The 17,042-nt window shown below is 40.6% G+C and overlaps 1 protein-coding gene across 1 annotated transcript in view; it reads left to right on the plus strand.

Annotated features, from left to right (window-relative positions):
• Positions 1-5,103: 5,103 nt before the first annotated feature.
• Positions 5,104-17,042, plus strand: part of ACSM3 (acyl-CoA synthetase medium chain family member 3) — a 28,698-nt gene continuing 16,759 nt past the window's right edge. The window contains 5 exon segments of the mRNA XM_032605285.1: positions 5,104-5,219; positions 5,221-5,260; positions 5,263-5,298; positions 5,880-5,950; positions 5,952-6,095. Coding sequence (XP_032461176.1) covers positions 5,104-5,219; positions 5,221-5,260; positions 5,263-5,298; positions 5,880-5,950; positions 5,952-6,095 — 407 coding nt within the window.

Consider the following 17,042-nt stretch of genomic DNA (forward strand, 5'->3'; position numbering starts at 1 on the left):
CTCTCCAGCAACTTCACGGACACTTTTCCTCCTATAAATACATTACTTTCCCAGCCCCCCAGAAGCTTATGGTGTATGTAAATCATTAACTATAAAAGGGATAACCTTGGGGGATTGTGTAAACTTCCAGCATAAATTTAGCCCAGAACTTCTGCTCCTCCCTCCAGAATGTCTCCACCAATCCAGGCAAGGCACTCTGGGCATATCTTACTTCTTCCAACTGTCAGACTACTTTTCCCTCTTCTTTTGGTTACTACCAGGACCAAAGCAGATGTGAGAGTTCAAGTTTCAGGGATGCTCTCCTAGGAAGCAGATCTGCCATCATCTCCAGCTGTGTCGGAATCTGTCACTTTAGTGAGTATCACCTTATTTGTCTCCTATGTAAGGTTTTCTGGGCTGGCACATGTACTTTTGAGCAAAGATAACAAACAAGCAAACAAAACCAACAAATCGAATGCGCTCACTGAAATCTTGGGCGGCTGGGGTGTTTCAGAATTTCTCAGTTGTTGTATAATACTATCTAGTAAGTAACCAGGAGTATGTACACACAAAAGGCTATAAACAGAGCAGCTGAGTTTTTTCATTTTAAGCTTTTTGTGCTATTTAATTGTTTAAAAACTATGTCCATATATTAACTTGTTACAATGTTTTAGAAAAAAATTCAATTGGGTCCAAGTAGCAGCTGAGTGTTTTACTGTACTGTCTACTTAACTCCCTACCCTGCTCAGTGGCAAATAGGAATCCATCTTCTGCACCATCCAGAAAGTATGCAAACTACCTCTAGGAAACTTTGAGAAACATATGCATGCAAACTCAGGGAAATAACCTGGGGGCAGCCACTTTTCTCCATGAGGTGGTCAAGCGTAGATCTAAAAACTCTGTGTAGAAGTTTACGGCAGGGTCTTGTTATGTCGGGGAGAATAGTAGGGGCTTTGTCTTGCTTTGAGGCCATATATGCCAAGCCACTGTTATTACTTGGATTACTTGATGGGGAAAGTATTTATGGAGATGTGGGGAGGCGAAAACCCCCTTGGCACTGCTGTTTAGATGGATGTAGAGGTTGCATTTCAGATGAGACCTTAAATACATTCAAAAGCCCGTCTGACCAGTAGTGGTACTGTTTCTATTAGAAGAGTTTTCTATGACTCAGTATAAAAACCTGGACTCACACTGGGAAACTTGTCTCAGCTCTTTCACCTACAAAGAATATTAGAAGCCTGGAAAATGTATGTTATGAAATGCTAAAATCACTGAAAAGACAGGAAAAGAACTTTGCTGGGAAAAAGGTAGTCTTAACAGTTTTGATGACAAGGATGTTGAGATTTTCTTTTCGGTGGAACAGAATGGTTAGGCTCGTTTTAAGCTCCAAATGACTGGTCAGTTTTCTTTTCAACATATGTTTGAAGGATTCTGAATGCAGTGGAGAAAATAGTTTGAAATTTTCACTTTAATTGCAAAATAATGGAAATAATTCACATGATGATTGATAGGGGACTGGCTTAAGATATTATGGTACAGCTGTTCAATGGAATGCCATGCAGCTGTTTAAAAAGCAAAACAAAAAAGCAAAATGAGGAAGATCTCTGTGTACTGATATGGAAAGCCCTCCAAAGTTTTATTCTTAAAAAAAAAAATTTAATGGACGAAACAGTGTATATTTTAGGCTACATGTTATATAAAAGTGGTGGAGAAAAAAGAAACTAACAGTCATTTACTTGAATACACATAAAGAAACCCTGAAACGATACATAGAAATAATAGTAGTTTTCTGAGGAAGTGAGGGTGGGATGAAACTGACCAGCTGTTAGACTGGGGGTGGGAGGCAGATTTTTCACTGTGTACCTTGTATGATTTTTGAAGCATTTGAAGATATTATGCCCCAAAATTAAAAACGAAGTTACAACACTAAAATCTTAGTGGTGACTACTTAACTTCTTCTTTCTCACTGAAGTAAGTTGTTAATTCTGTTAAGGAGGGAGAGACCTGCCAAATGTGCAGGATGTAACTTGCCATCAAAGAGCAGAGAAGGGTAGTCCCTCTTACTCAACCCCCACTGCCAAAAAGAATGATGCTTGAAGATTCAGGGGCTTATTTCTGTTCTAAAGAGCAGCCTCTTCTAGAGCCTAAGAGAACTGCCAAGGGATCTCTGGTTAACACTTTTGTTCCCACGGCCCTCAGATAAGAGAACAGTGACGCGTAATACTTTACTAAACCTGAACTTTTAGAAAAATCTTATCTTGGGAATGCTTCCTCTCAATTTTCCTGCATATTAATGTTTCATATCACTCCAGTTCTGAGCTGTTATCAATATAGATTAGCACTATCCACAAGAATTTTCTGCAATGATAGAAACGTTTTGTGACTGCACTGACCTGTATATGGTACCCAGTGGCCACATGTGGCTATTAAGCCCTTGAAATGTAGCTGGTGTGGCTGAAGAACTGATTTTTAAATAGTATTCAAATTAATCTAAATTAGCCACATATGAACAGTGCAAGTAGTCATACATTTCTGGTTAAAGCAGGAGAGGCATTTCTCAGGTCTGCTATAATTCTGAGTTATTGGAAAAGAAAACAAAAACCATGTGCAAAAGTTCTGCCTTCTGAAAAAGTCATTTACTGATTCAGCAAATATTTATTAAGCACTTACTATGGGTCAAATGCTATTATAGTTCCCATGAACGTAACAAACAATGCCCATACCCTCAAAGACTTTACATTCTAGTGCAAAGATTAGCAAACTATGGCCCGTGGGCTAAATCCAGTCCTCCCCTTGCTTTTGTACAACCAGTGAAACAAGAATGATTTTTGCATTTTTAAATATTTGGAAAAAATCAAAAGAGGACTAACAATCCATGACACATGAAAATTACCTGAAATTCAAGTTTCAGTAGCCATAATTAGTTTTTTTAGTAACACAGTTACGCTTATTTATTTATGTGTCGTCAGTGGCTGCTATCTCAACCAGAATGGAGCTGAGCTGTTGCAACAGAGATCAAAGGGTCCACAAAGCCTAAAATATTTATTATCTGGCCCTGTACAGAAAAAGTTTGCTGACTCCTGCTCTAAGGGATAGTAATATGCTAGGTACCATGATAAGCACTTTGCATGCATTATCTCATTTAATCTTTGGGATGACTCTCTGAGGGAGGTTCTATTAGTCTCTACGTTGGTAAAATGTAAAATTGGGGCCTGAAAATGGGTATTTCTAACAAGTTTCCAGGTGATGCTGTTGCTGCTTGTTCACGGATCATAACCTATAGATCAGTGATTCTCTGCCTTGGTTGCACATTAGAATTCTCTGAGGAAATTTTTAAAAATGTGACTCCCAGGCCCTAACCCCAGAGATTCTGATGTAATTGCTTCATGTCCCAAGCATCAGTACATTTATAAAGCTTTCCTCATGACTCAAATATATAACCAGGGTTGAGAATCACTACTCTAATGAAATCCTATTGAACTGTAGTAAAGAGAAAATTCAAAGACCAACGGTCTAGTTCTAACTCTCATATCACATTAAAGCAAGTTGCTTCCCCTCTCTGGGGCCGTGTTTTCTTTGCAGGTGAAAAATGAGTAGGCTCAAATCAGATGATCTCAGAGGGCTCAATCTCACTGCCTTGTCAGGTCCTCACACAAATAGGCTGGAGAGTCAGAAGAAGTACCCAGGTCTCCCCATGTGTTGGGTGCAACAAAATGCTGCCCAAATGCCAGGTCAATTTAGGGTAAAATTTATGGCAATTTATCAATACAGAAATGCTTCCACATAGATACCCTGCCTTACATACCATACAGTTAGAATTGCAGTTAAAAATGATGATTTAATGATTGTGAGAGTAGTGTTTCATTGTAGGAAATTCAGAAGATTACAGAAAGTATAAAAGAGAAAACCCTATAATCCCTAGAACAGTGTTTTTAAACAGCCTCATTTATGAGACCTCAGCCAACTAAATGCCATTGTGATCAAATGATTTCCCACAGAAGCCGGGAAGGCCAGAGAGGCCTCCCCGACAAAAGTCTTAAAGGCTAAAGCCCTATTATTATATCTCTGGTAAAGAAACTCCAAGCCTGGACTCAAAGATAGCGTGGGCTCCTATTTGGAGTATGGGAACTGTACCCTATAAACTAGAGGATCTTTGACAGTGCTTTCATGCATAGTTGGTACTGCGCTACCTCAGTTTCTTCATCTATGGATTATCCACTGTGAAAAATTCTCCTAAACATTTCTGCACTCCTTTTGAAATCTGTGGGTGAAAGATATTAGATTAAAAGCTTAACCCTTTGCTTTCACTGAGAGTAACTGAGTAACCCAGATCTTTACTTCTTTAGAAATGTATATGGGAGGCAATAGCCTTAGTAGTCAGAAGAATGGGCTGGGACCAGACAGTTCTGGGTTCAAAGCCAACCAATGCCTCTGTTACAGACCGAATGCTTGTACCCCACTCCAAACCAGTTCTTATGTTGAAGCCTTAACCTCCAATGTGATGGTATTTGGGGATAGAGCCTTTGGAAGGTATTAGGTTTAGATGAGGTCATGACAGTGAGGCCCCTGATGGGATTAGTATCTTTCAAGAAGAAGAAGAGAGACCAGAGCTCGCTCTCTCTCTACCATGTGAGGACACAGAGAGAAGGCAACAATCTGCAAGCCGGGAACAGAGCCCTCACCAGATAACTGAATCAGCCAGCAGCTTGATCTAGGACTTCCCAGCCTCCAGAACTGTGAGAAATAAATGTCTGTTGTTTAAACCACACAATCTATGTTATTTTGTTATGACAGCCAGAGGTGACTGAGACAACCTCTTACTCATCATTTTCTCTATCTGCAAACAGACGATAATCGTATCCACTTCACAGGGTTACGCTGAAGATTTCATGATAAATTGTATGTAAGTAAGACACTGAGCAAAGTGTTTGGAACATAGTGAGTTCTCAGAAAATGGTACTTTTATGATGATTAACAATAATAAAACTTAGCTGTTTGGAGACATGGCTACCTTCAAGCCAGAAACAAATGCATGTCTTTCTGCTTGTCTTTTAGATGAGTTAGTCTCTGTAGAAATCCTGAGTGCTAAAACATTCAGCAGGACTGAGGCTAGCTCTTGTCACCATGCAGATATTACTTCGTGCCAAGTATTTTCAGTGCCTAGCAATTCCTTGTTCTTTGAGAGCATTGCATAAAGATTATAGAACAGTAATCCCTCAGGATTTCTCCAACTATGAAGCAGGACTTTAAACTAGAGATTCCAGAGTATTTCAACTTTGCTATAAAGATGTCCTAGACCAATGGACCAATATGGAAAAGGTTGGAGCAAGGGCCAGTCAGACTGCAGTTTCTTAACTGTGAGTGATTTTACCCCAAGGGACAGTTGACAATGTCTGGAGACAATTTTGTTGCCATGACTTGGGGGAGGGTGTGTGCTAATGGGTAGAGGCCAGGGGTGCTGCTAAATATCCTGTAATGCACAGGACATCTGGTTCAACATGTTAAGAGTTCCATGGTCGAAAAAGCTTGGGTTACAAAAATGTATGATTATAGGTTAATTTTTTAAAAAACAAAAAGGAGTAGAGTGAAAAGTGAATCCAAGAGTAAGAAATGGTAGGAAATGAGGCATAGAAAGTGCATTGAGAGAAATACAGAGGGATGCAAGAATTCTAACTTTACGGAAAGAAAAAGGCTAAATGAGAAATGATGTATGCTGGAAGAAGTGACATGGCTCCCAACATCTAGAAATAAGGACTCCAGAGTTATTCCCAAATACTACAAGTATGTCCTAACTAATGACCTGTGAATTTTCTTCAGAGAAAATATACCACTAAGTCAGCTGAAACAGAATTTAGCTGCACAGCCACCTTTAAATCTACGACTGATTTGTCTTTCCGCAGGCTGGAAAGAGACCTTCCAATCTAGCCTTCTGGTAGATAAATGGAAATGGAGAAGAAGTGAGATGGGGTTTGTAGAATGGGATCTTTTTCAAGGAAGTTTGCAAATATACTTACAGAAGCCTGTGCCCTGCAAAGGGGAGATCGAGTAATTGTGATTCTGCCCAGGATCCCCGAAAGGTAGCTTGCATATGTAGCCTGTCTGCAAACAGGCTAGTAGTGTTTGCAATCTGATCATATTTAAACTATGGTGGATGAGAGATTTTCCAAAACGTATAAGTAATCATGAGACATTTATCTTGGCAAATTATTTGAGGAACTATACAAAATATAGTATTATTCTCACGAACCTTGGAAATGTGTTGGAAACATGCCATATCTTTTAACCTAAACTATGAGTTGGGTTTTTCATAATGAAATAAGTTTAAGTGAATGCCAATCAACAATTGAACACCTTTATACCTACTGCTTTTCTCCTCCTATAGGACCCATGGTCATCTGTAACTCAATCAGTCCCAAACTCAAGGAACCCACCCTAGTTTTTGTTTCAAACCTTTATTTGTCTCCTGGTTAATTACCATTAATCTGGTGCCCTAAGCCAGGCATCTGCTACTCCTCCTTCCTAATCAGTTCTTACATCTTGTAAATTTGACTTCCTATATGCCTCCTCTTCTCCAATTTCATTACCATTGCCTTACTTCATATCTTTACCGTCTCCCGAGTGGATTTTCCCAAAAGAATCCCTAATTCTGGTCTTGTGTGTGTCCACACCCCACCTCAATCCAATTCATAGCCAGTGTTCTTTCTAGAGCACATATTTTATCCTTTTATTTTGCTGCTTGATATTATTTAATAACTCCCTGTTGCCCACCAGATAAAATCTGAACTTCCTTAGGTGTGTCATGGAAGGCTCTAGCTATCTTCCCTTTATTTTTCTCATTTCCCCACCCTCATACTCTTTGCTCCAACCACGTCAAATGGTTTCCTATAAAGTTTGTGATCTTTCTCATCTCCTTGATTTTGTGCACACTATTTCCCATGCTTACAAAGCCTTTCATTCACACCTAACCACCTGGACAACTTCTATTAGACTTTAACATCTCAGCTCTAATGTCACCTTCTCAGCAGCCCCACCCTGATGTCCCAGTCTAGATGCTTTCTTTTTTGGGATCCCCCAAAGAAATACACATGTGTTTCTATTTTAACCTATACAGTATTGTCTGGCGATACTATTTGTTTATAAATCTGTCATTCTCATAGGACTGTGAAAGCTCCTAAAACGCAATGACTGATATATTCATCTCTATGTATCCAAAGATTGGCATACAGGAAGTCTCAGTGAAATATTTGTTGAATTAACATCCTTATTATCATAATAAATCATTACGTTAAGTAACCATTCTTAATTTATTATAATCATTGGCATTTGAGGAGAGCTATATGCTCTAATCTCATGTGTACATATAAATTATACACTGGAGTTGCACAGTTTTTTAACAAAATGACTGCTTTCATGAATGCTGCTTAAGCTCACTGTCTTAGTAACAGACTATTTGATTGCCAGGACCAGAAATCCATTCATATTAATTCAATAATGAAGGAAAATTATGGAACATCTACTGGAGAATCTTACAGGGAAAAAAGTGCAGAAAGAAAACCTGGCCTCTACAAGAGAATAGGCTATTCGTCAAGCAGCTTCTGTCTCTTTTGCTCTGAAGCCACAGGGCCTCTTGCCTTGCCTCTGCCTTTCTCAAGCACCTGCTCCAAAAAAAAAAAAAATCACCTGCTCCTTTGACCTCTTCTTTCTTGCTAACACATTGTTTCTCTTCATTTTGGTTGGTGCATGGCTTTGATTTTCCAGGCAAATGTCTCAGGCCTTAACACTGTAGGTTGTGTCTACTAATCTACTCAGTCTCTTAAAATTTAAGGCAGAATCTGATTGGCACAGCTTGGCTTAGGCCAATCAGAAGTTATCAGAGGCAGCTTCAACTGATAAATCTTGGTTACTGGGGCTGTGGGCAGAAGGAAGGCAGATTCTTTTAGAAGAGAGAATGAGAGGGAGGCAATAAATGGTAAATCTAATATACTAATAGTGCTAGTCTTCAGGGCAGAATAAGAAATGAGCTCATGGGCTTCCCTGGTGGCGCAATGGTTGACAGTCCGCCTGCCGATGCAGGGGACGCGGGTTCGGGCCCCAGTCCGGGAGAATTCCACATGCCACGGAGTGGCTGGGCCCGTGAGCCATGGCTGCTGAGCCTGTGTGTCCGGAGCCTGTGCTCCGCGACAGGAGAGGCCACAGCAGTGAGAGGCCTGTGTACCGCAAAAACAAAAACAAAACAAAAAAAAAAGAAATGAGCTCATAGTTGGAATTTCCTAATAATTTTTCCCTTTTAATAAACCTTAGCTAATTTAAATATTTGCAAGTTGTTTATGTATTACATAGGGCTATATACATATGTGATAAAATGATAAAGAAAGGCAAAGGAATGGTTAACACAATATTCTGGATCATGGCTACCTGATAATTTGGGGTAGAGCACACAGAGGGTATCAAACATATTGTTAAATTCTCTTTTTTAAGCTAGATGGTGGATAATTCTTATTTTCATATTTTTTAAAGGAAATTATAGATATACCCTACATGAATTCTGTTGCACAGTTGGTATTTTTTGCAATAAAAAAAGAAAAATGTATAATTGAACAGTGTCTTAGGAGGAGTCTTAAAATGTTTGGAAATGCATTACTAAAGGGGAGAGTAGTGAGATAACTGTCACTGTGCTTTCAAAAAAGAAAAAGTACATAGTACTGAAAAGGGATAATATTAAAATATAGCATTTGAAATCAGAATTACTGGGAACTTGGAGAAATGTAAGTTCTTCAGCTCTGCCCAAGATTTACTGGATCTAAAACTAGGGTAGAGATATACAAAACCCAGAAATCTATGTTTTAATAAGCCCTCCAGGTGATTCTGATACATGTTCAAGTTTGAGAACCACCGAGCTAGAGGAAGTGAGCCTCTATCTTACTGGGGTCCCGGAGAATGACGAGACCTTGGTAAACTGAGGAGATCTGGCCACTGGTCACTAATTGGCTTATGTTAGTGTGTGGAGAGTGGCGCTCTGCATCTTGAGGGAGGCCTCTCATTACCATGTTTATGATACAAGGTATATAAAATGATATTACCAACTTATTAATTTGCCTGAAGGGCCAAAAGACTGGCATGAGTAGCCCCCTCTCTCCCTGTTAACAGACCTATATGAGAAGAAAAAATTTAGCCAAAAGTTTGTTTAGTGGACAAAACAAATAACTTTCATAATTCAATTTATTGGCACTGGGGTTTGAAAGCCCAGTTCATCCACCCATCTCTTTATACCCACAATCCTTTCAAGCAATAAGTGTTTACTGGGCACCTGCTATGTTTTAGGAGCTGCGGGGTTTAGGGTCCAGTGGGAAAGAGAGTCATGAGTCACGTAAACACATAGTGTGACAAGTGCTACAAAGGAAATAACACAGGAGCCATCAGAATGCATAAGAGCAGTATCACTATAGACTGAGAGAAGGTCAGGGGGATATTTAAGCTGAAACCTGAGGGATGAGTCAGCCAATGGGAGAAGGCATGGGTAATGGGAGCATTCTAGGCAAATGGAAAAGTTTCTACAAAGGTCCTAAGGCAAGAGATAATTTGTAGATTTGAGAAAATCAAAACTGTCCAGTGTGAATGTAGGTACTGGCTAGGGGCCACCTCATTCCAGGGACGATAATAAGTGAAATCCCCTAACAGAGACTTCTCCTCTAGACAGGCTTGGATGAGTACTGTTGGGATTTGCCCTAGTAAGTCTCCTTTTTCTATGTTCTGTGGCTGCAGTATCCCTTTCTGAAACCAATTCTATATTAATATATCAGGGTATGGTTTAATCTTGCTTCTCTGTGAATCATTATGTCTGTTTACACTGACTATGAATATCTCTGTTCTGATTTATTTTATGTTGAGTTTAAAGTTTAGCTCCTGGAAGTCAATCTATTTCCATTATTTCCAAGTTCTCAGAGAGATATGCTCTATAGTCCCCAGTGCCAACAACAAACTCATATCACATTTTAGTTTTTTTTTTTTTTTTTTTTTTTGCAGTATGCGGGCCTCTCACTGTTGTGGCCTCTCCCGTTGCGGAGCACAGGTTCAGCGGCCATGGCTCACGGGCCCAGCCGCTCTGCGGCATGTGGGATCTTCCCGGACCGGGGCACAAACCCGTGTCCCCTGCATCGGCAGGCGGACTCTCAACCACTGCGCCACCAGGGAAGCCCTCACATTTTAGTTTTCAAACTCTTTTGTATGTATTGTAGGCCAAATCCCTTTACAACAGAACCCTCAGTATATAATTATTAAAAAATATTAATTGCCAAGAATTTGTTCCTTTAAGTAATATTTACCACAAAAAGCTAGTATAACACCCAATCTCAGCCTACAGGTCTTGAAGAAGTTTCTATAATGTACGTGGTCCCTCTGGAATTATAATAAACGTTCACTCATTTGTTCATTTTATCTTCACAAGAGCCTTATGATTAGGAAGGAGAAGTCTCATTTTATAAACAGGGAAGGCAAAGCTTTCATAGATGGGGGAAAAAGAACATTGTCATTTGCCCAAAGGCATTCAGAAAGTCAGTGTAGAGCCCAGTGCACTCTCTAGAACTTTCTAGAAGTTTTACAAAATTTTGAAATAGGAACAGTTCTTAAAAATCAACTATACTCCAATAAAAATTTTTAAAAAGTCATTTAGGTGGAGGAAGTCAGCATCATGGCAATGTGAGATGCTTCCTTTGTTTCTCCCCTTCAATTTACAACTAGTAAAACATATATAACTCTACAAAGGTTCCTCTGCTCAGTACACCGGAACACCAGAGAGATCCACACATCCGTACATCTGAAGGTGGGTGGAATGGCACATAGGAGGTGGAATCAAGGGAACAGTGGAGGGGGTGCTGTAATCCTGGCCCTCCGGCCCATCCGTGGATGAACACACACACCCAGCGGTAGCAGGGGAGGTGGTGCACACAACTCCAGCTTCCCAGCTGAAGCAGCACACACAGCCAAAGGGAACCAGGCAGCAGCAGCAGCAGCAGGGCCTGCGACCCTGGCCCCACCAGCCACAGTGGTGCCCAAGACTCCAGCTGCCCTGCCCAAGGCCGTAGTGCCCGCAAACCTGACAAGCCCAACAACCCCAGATGCGGCCGAGGTGCCTGCCATCCTGGTGCCCCAGGGGTGACCTGAGCAACAGCAACACTGGAAGCAGCAAGGCACCAAGGACCCCAAAGGCACAAGCAGAGACAATGAGGGCTCCAGTGACACCTCTGGCAGGGGTGGTGAAGGGTGGAAAATACTGATTCGACAATACAGTCACGGGCAGGTCAGGTTAGGGGAACCAAAGACTTGTGCTATAGTGCCACCTACTGGAAAACAAAAGAAAGTCCTCTAATTACCAACCTGTTGAATCGTTAGAATCAGAGTAAACAAATTTTACCTAATAAGAAAGGTGTTCACGCCTTCAAATGGGTGGGCAGAGGAACGAGTCATCAGGCACTGTGAAAAAGCACAGTGGCAAGGTATCAGGAAAGAAAGTGACAGTTCTCTAGAAACCAAACTTAAACTCACAGAAGATTGCAATCTGATAGAGAATTAAAAATAGCTGTCATACGGAGTGAAGTAAGTCAGAAAGAGAAAAACAAATGCCGTGTGCTAACACATATATATGGAATCTAAAAAAAAAAATTGTCATGAAGAACCTAGGGGCAAGACGGGAATAAAGACGCAGACCTACTAGAGAATGGACTTGAGGACACAGGGAGGGGGAAGGGTAAGCTGGGACAAAGTGAGAGAGCGACATGGACATATATACACTACCAAATGTAAAATAGATAGCTAGTGGGAAGCAGCCGCATAGTACAGGGAGATCAGGTCAGTGCTTTGTGACCACTTAGAGGGGTGGGATAGGGAGGGTGGAAGGGAAGGAGACGCAAGAGGGAAGAGATATGGGGACATATATATACACGTATAACTGATTCACTTTGTTATAAAGCAGAAACTAACACACCATTGTAAAGCAATTATACTCCAATAAAGATGTTTTTTTAAAAAATGATCTATAAGAAAACTCAGAAAGTCATTTCAATGAGTTCAGGAATAAAATTAATGAGCAGGAGGAATATTTTACGAAAAGACTGAACCTCTAAAAAGGAAACAAATAGAAATTCTGGAGGCAAAGAACTCAATAAATGATATAAAGAATGCAATAGAAAGCATTGAAAATAGAGCAGACCATATGGAAGAAAGAATCAGCAAGCATGAGTACAGAAATCTAGAAATGACCCAGGATGGAGAAGAGAGAAAACTAAGTTTTTTGTTGTTGTTGTTGTTGTTTTTAATGAATAATTTCTAAGAGAACCATCTCATTCCATTAGGAAAGGCAACATAAGGAGATGAGAGCAAGAAGCAAACAGAGAGTTTATTTAAAGAAATAATAGCTAGAACTTCCCAAACCTGGGGAAGGAACTGTATTACAAGTCCAGGAAGCTAATTACCTTAATCACGTACAAGTCCAGGAAGTTAATTACCAGGAAGCTACTTACCTCAATGCAAAAAAAAAAAAAACTTATCCAAAACACATTATAGAAAACTGTCAAAAGTTAATGATAAAGAATTTTAAAGGCATCCAGGGAAAAAAGACAGTAACCTAAAAGGAACCCCCACTAGACTATCAGCAGATTTCTCAGCAGAAACTCTACAGGCCAGAGGAAAGTGAAATGACATACTCAAAATATTTAAAGATACAAACTGTCAGCCAAGAATACTCTATCCAGCAAAGTTTTCCTTCAGATATAAAGGAGAAATAAAGGCTTTCCCAGGCAAACTAAAGCTGAGGGAACTCACCACTACACCTGTCTTAGAAGAAATGTTGAGAACTTCTTGAAGATGGTGGAGTAAGTGTACATGGCACTAATCTCCCACCTGAACACATCAAAAATACATCTACATGTGGAACAATTCTCACTGAAAACTAATTGGAAACTGACAGAAGGACTCCTGTACAACTAAGGCTGTAAGAAAGACACACACACAATTGGGTAGGATGGGGAAAAAAGGGATTGGGTTGGGACCTGTGCCCCTGGGAGGGAACTTAGAGGAAAAGGGAGATTCCTTGGGTGGACACCTGCCCTAGGGAGTGAGTAGGTCAAGCCACAGACTGGGCACCTCAGCCCTGGGGACCTGTGGAGGAGACAAGACCCACTGGCTGCTTGGAGAGCCACTGGGACAGACAGAAAGCCTGGAGAAGCTTGGATTCCACTTGTGAGGATAACACAGGGGCTGGTTTGCCCGCAGGCAGGGCAGAGAGAGGTCTACCCTGGTGGCTATCAGGTTTTGGGAGACCACCTCACTGTGCACCCCAGTCCAAGCTGACCAGCTCCCCCTCACTCCACACCACCGCATGGCACTACATCTAGGGCAACCATAACAGGGAAAAGACACAGTGATGGGCTGCATCTGAATGAAGCCACAGACACCTACTTATATTAATGCATATATGTGGAATCTAGAAAAAATGGTATAGATGACCTTATTTGCAAAGCAGAAATAGAGACACAGACATAGAGAACAAATGTATGGATACCAAGGGAGAAAGGGGTGGGGTGGGAGGAATGGGGAGATCGGGACTGACACACATACTCTATTGATAACTATGTATAAAAGAGCCAACTGAGGGGAACATACGGTATAGCACAGGGAACTCTACTTAATGCACTGCGGTGTCCTAAATGGGAGGGAAATCCAAAAGGCAGAGGATATATATATATGTATGGCTGATTCATTTTGCTGTGCAGTAGAAGCTAACACAACATTGTTAAGCAGCTATACTCCAATAAAATCTAATTTAAAAAATCAAAACAACAGTAAGACATCACTTACACCTATTAGAATGACTATTAACAACAAGACAAGGAATAACAAATGTTGGAGAGGATGTGGAGAAAAAGGAACTCTCATACACTGTTGGTGGTACTGTAAATTGGTGCAGTTACTATGGAAAACAGTATGGAGATTTCTTCAAAAAATTTAGAACTACCATATGACCCAACTATTCCACTTCTGGGTATTTACCTGAAGAACATAAAAACACTAATTTGAAAAGATATATGATGTCTATACATTTATACAAAATAACAACTGTGAAGCAGAAACGGGCATTTCATTTCTGGAAGTTTTGAACTTTTTTTTTTTTACATGAAACTTAAATATTAGTAGGTATCCTCCTCAGAGAGGCCATCCCCAGCCAACCTACCTAGAACAGCTCCTCCCCCACCTTCACCCAAAGTGCTCATTCTTTATTTTTTTAAACAAATTTATTATCATCTGATATTGTATATGTGTTTCCTCTGTCTAGAATGAGGGCAGGCACCTCTGTCCATTTTGTTTTCTACAGTATCCTTAGCACTTAGAAAAGTGTCCACCACATAGTAGGCTTCAATATACTTTTTTAATGAATAAAGGCATCCACTGTATTTATAATTGTTACTGAGTCCAAGCTCGCTCTGCTCACTGCAGGACAGGCCAATAAATCAGGAAATGAGGTGTTGAGGCAACTAATAGAGACTTTTTTCGGAAAGCTGGCAGATGGAGAATATGGCGGACTATGGTCCCCAAAACACCATCTTATTGGGGTCTGGATGCCAGTTTCTTTTAAAGAACAGGGAGGGGGATGAGGTGAGGAAGTAAAGTAAAAAGGCCATTTATCTTGCAAAACATCTCTTCGAATGGCCTGCATTGGGGAGGGGATGTGTTAATTTCTTTTCTACAGCCATTCACAGGTGGGCAGGGTCAGAGTGTCTCTCTGTGCACTGAACAAAGGCACTTTAGTTTAACAGTCAGGCAGGGGGGCAGGGTTCCCTGTGGCAGGCCATTATGTGTGCTTACAGCTATAGACAGTGATTATAATAACAAAAGCAAGGAAAAGCAAAAGTTAAAGAAACAGATCCAATAAGGAGTCAGAATTGGCTCTTCCCTGTTACATAATCATCTAGGACATCACTCCAGAGCAATACCAGAAGATTGTTTTATATTTAAAGTAAACAGTGTAATGCTTCCCAAATGATAATTTGGATAGGAAGATGTTTAATAGGTAAGACTGATCACTGTTAATAGATTCCTTTAAAGATATTTTAGGAATTATGTATTGGCAGAACTTAATTATCTAAGGGTAATGTGTTTAAATAAAGTACTTCTCCTTGGTCATGAAATGTCAACAGTAGGTTTGTTGTAAGTGCCTTTAAATTATGGAAAAGTGTTGGCCATGGCAGGCTTACTACTTATCTCTAGGTGCAACATCTCTAAGGAATAACCTTGGAGTTAAAGCCTCATAAAAATTGCTGCATTGCTTTGATTAGAAAGGGAAGATATTCTAAAGAACCTTATGTTTTGGTCCTGGTTGTCTGTTTCTTGAAGGACTCCATGGGAGGGACTTGTCCTTTCCAAAATGGAAAGATGAGCCAGTGTCAAGAGTCCAAGAATGGGACTTCCCTGGTGGCTCAGTGGTTAAGAATCCTCCTGCCAGTGCAGGGGACACGAGTTTGATCCCTGGTCTGGGAAGATCCCACATGCCACAGAGTAACTAAACACGTGCACCACAACTACCGGGCCTGCGCTCGAGAGCCCGCAAGCCACAACTACTGAGTCTGTGTACCACAACTACTGGAAGCCCGAGGTGCCTAGAGCCTGTGCTCTGCAACAAGAGAAGCCACCGCAATGAGAAGCCCACGCACTGCAACGAAGGGTAGCCCCCGCTCACCGCAACTAGAGAAAGCCTGCACGCAGCAATGGAGACCCAACACAGCCAAAAATTTAAAAATAAATAGTTTTAAATAAATAGAGAGTTCAGGAATGACCAGATATATGTTCTTCGAAATTCCTTGACTGCTGTGTCACTAGGAAGAGGAAAAACCATTATAAACTAAATGCCTTCCACCCCTACTTGAAGGTCTGGAATTTGAGTGGTGGAATCTGGAACACAGATAGAGACAGAGATAGAAATATGATACAGATATAGATATATTCTTGAAAGTCCATTAATCCTTAGAGAAAATGATAGCTAAATTTTATTCAGTACTGTTCTAAGCTCTATATGCATTTTAACTCATTTAGTCCTTAATAATTCTACAAAGAAGGTAGTGTTATTATAATCCCCATTCCACAGATGCAGAACCTGAGAATCCCAGAGGTGAAGTAGTCTTGCTCAAGGCCAAGCACTAAGAGTGTCTGGCTCCAGGACACACTCTTAACCATTACACTACACCTTACAGTGTAATTTACAGCAGGTGGGGAGTAGAAGCACAGAAGAGATAAATGCCTCAATCCTTCTCTTTGGAAAGAAACCATAAAATATTCATGTATGTTTTAAGAGGCACTGAACCAAAGTGGTTAAATGTACAGCTCTGAAGTCAGGCTGCAGGGTTCAGTCCATGCACTGCCACTTGCTACTTCAGTGATCTTGGGCATATTATTTATAGGGTGGAGTAAGAATGCCACCTGCTATATCAGCAAACAAAGGATGTTGTGGCCATCAAGCCATCAGCCACTGTAGCTGCCCCTGATGGTAATGCCCTGAGGGAACTCAGGATGGGAAAGAAGAGGATCTTGGCCCTGGACAGTTGAGGTGCCTATCAAAGGAACAATTTCAGTGAGCCCAGACTCTTGCATCTTCCTGAACATAGAAAAGCGCTGAATTCATTAACTCGAGACATATGGTTTTACTTAATTAAAAGTAATCTTTTGATGTTCCAACTACCTGGTTTTGGTTGTAAAAACCACCCCTATATATCCTGGCTTCTCCCTTCACTCTTTGGAGCAGTCCCTCAGAGCTATCTGAGAGGCTGCTCCCAGGCTTACATCCTGAGAAAATCCTCCCGATAAAACATAATTCTCAACTTTCATGTTGTGTATTTTCTTTTTAGTTGACAACAGCTTTTGAGTTTTGTGGTTTTTGGTAGGGATTAAATGTTAAAACATGCAAAACACTTAAATAGCACCTGGCACTCAAAGTACTAAATAAATGTTGGGTAATATTACTTTTCAATCAAAACCCTCTTCAAGCTGAATGTTATGAATGGTCTCCAGATAGAAGATAA

Source organism: Phocoena sinus, chromosome 15 (genome assembly GCF_008692025.1).
Source record: "Phocoena sinus isolate mPhoSin1 chromosome 15, mPhoSin1.pri, whole genome shotgun sequence".
NCBI classification, from domain to species: Eukaryota; Metazoa; Chordata; class Mammalia; order Artiodactyla; family Phocoenidae; genus Phocoena; species Phocoena sinus.